Here is a 1,586-nt window from a genome sequence, read left to right on the forward strand (position 1 = left end):
TCTCATTCTTTTGGTATGCGTAAAATCTCTGCTGAGTGGAGTTTCCTTATATTTCTTTGGTATGTCGCAAATACTGAGCCATTGCGAACTTTGGGAGATAGATTCGATGTATCTATATCTTCAATTTTTTGTGTAATACGTCGTGTTGTGGAATGGCTATTGTCAAGACTGGACGAAGAAATAAAGTGGCCAGATGGAAATGACGCCATCCTTGTAACATCGCAAAAATTCGAGACAAAACGAGGTATAAGAAAATGTATCGGAGCAATAGACGGTACACATATCGCCATTCGACAGCCTGTTGATCACCCTAGAGACTATTGCAACCGGAAAAGGTTCTTCTCTATAGTATTACAAGGTGTTGTAGATGCAGATATGAAGTTCACGAACATTTACTGTGGAGAGCCGGGTTCGCTGCATGATGCCCGTGTTTTAAGAAGGTCATTACTTTATGATACTGCTCAAAATAACATGGAAACTATTTTCCCTAATAAAACGTGTATAATAGGAGATTCAGCCTACCCATTGCTACCGTGGCTCGTACCACCATTCAGAGATAACGGTCATTTAACAGCACAACAGTCTGAATTCAATTTCTTGCACTCTTCGACACGGATGGCAGTAGAGAGAGCGTTTGGCTACTTGAAAGGACGTTTCCGTCGTTTAAAATTTTTAGAATTACTTGATATTCAATTCATCCCAAAATTAATAACAGCCGTTTGTATTATGCATAACATTGCTATAAAAGAATATGATGAGAACGAATTCTTTGCTGATGACATTAATGACTTTCTTGTAGATAATGCCGCGGACGAAAATTACGAAATTAATAATTTACATGTTAATAGAAATAGGAACGAAATGATAGATCGAAGAATACAGATGTTTCGCGAGCTTTTTCCAGAATAGTTAAAAGTTTTGCGTATATTATAATTTTTCTGTTTACTTAACTTGAAATAAGACTAAGAAAAAATACAAATTTGTATACTTTGATAAACATGGTATTTTTATTTATTCCTACCACAGCCTTTACAAACATCTCTACATAAAATTAAATATTTTGGTATCTGAAAGAACTTTTTAGATTATGTCTAATGACTTACACTTCTGCAACATTAATTTATTACATTTATTGTAATAAATGATATGATAAACTTTCAATATTTATATTAATCAAATTATATAATGTTAATCTATATTAGAATATATTTGGATTGTATCACTTATAAGAGGTACAATAAAATACAATAAAAAAAAATAAAAAATACACGCGACTATCACTCTTCAGTCTTCATATGAATGTCCATTTTTGCCAGCTTTTCCGCCTTTACGTATAAACATAAGAAAACAGGCCGGCCACTCGTTTATAGCCGCCATGGTTGGTAATTGTCACTAGAAAACACAAGTTTACACAGCCGACTAGTAGCCTCAGGCTGAGTACGGATGTGTAGTGTTGTGTCGACTGTTACGGCAATTGGAACGCAACTTGTGTCGCGGTGTGCACGAAAGTGTCTAGGGATATTGCAATTGGAAAGCACCCGGAGTGTACCCGGGGCCGCCCGTCACGCCGTTGGCGCGCACCAACG

At 36.3% G+C, this 1,586-nt stretch overlaps 1 protein-coding gene across 3 annotated transcripts; it reads left to right on the plus strand.

Moving 5' to 3' along the window:
- Positions 1-6: 6 nt before the first annotated feature.
- Positions 7-997, plus strand: LOC112454642 (protein ALP1-like). Of its 3 annotated transcripts, XM_025016139.1 has the most exons (3): positions 7-244; positions 368-440; positions 509-599. In XM_025016139.1, exons 1-3 carry the CDS (start codon positions 16-18, stop codon positions 558-560), a joined length of 354 nt encoding a protein of 117 aa, XP_024871907.1. In that variant the 5' UTR covers positions 7-15; the 3' UTR covers positions 561-599. The 3 variants fall into 3 exon arrangements, with proteins under 3 accessions (XP_024871907.1, XP_024871905.1, XP_024871906.1); XM_025016137.1 differs by having other exon boundaries at positions 368-997; XM_025016138.1 differs by having other exon boundaries at positions 7-440.
- Positions 998-1,586: the final 589 nt, after the last annotated feature.

This window comes from Temnothorax curvispinosus, unplaced genomic scaffold (genome assembly GCF_003070985.1).
Source record: "Temnothorax curvispinosus isolate PA1 unplaced genomic scaffold, ASM307098v1 QBEX01005203.1, whole genome shotgun sequence".
Taxonomy (NCBI): domain Eukaryota; kingdom Metazoa; phylum Arthropoda; class Insecta; order Hymenoptera; family Formicidae; genus Temnothorax; species Temnothorax curvispinosus.

Coding starts and splice junctions, on each gene's coding strand:
- LOC112454642 (XM_025016137.1), top strand. CDS start 16: ATGCGTAAAATCTCTGCTGAGTGGAGTTTCCTTATATTTCTTTGGTAT. Junction 245..367: donor AAAATTCGAGACAAAACGAG/GTATAAGAAAAT, acceptor AAGGTGTTGTAG/ATGCAGATATGAAGTTCACG.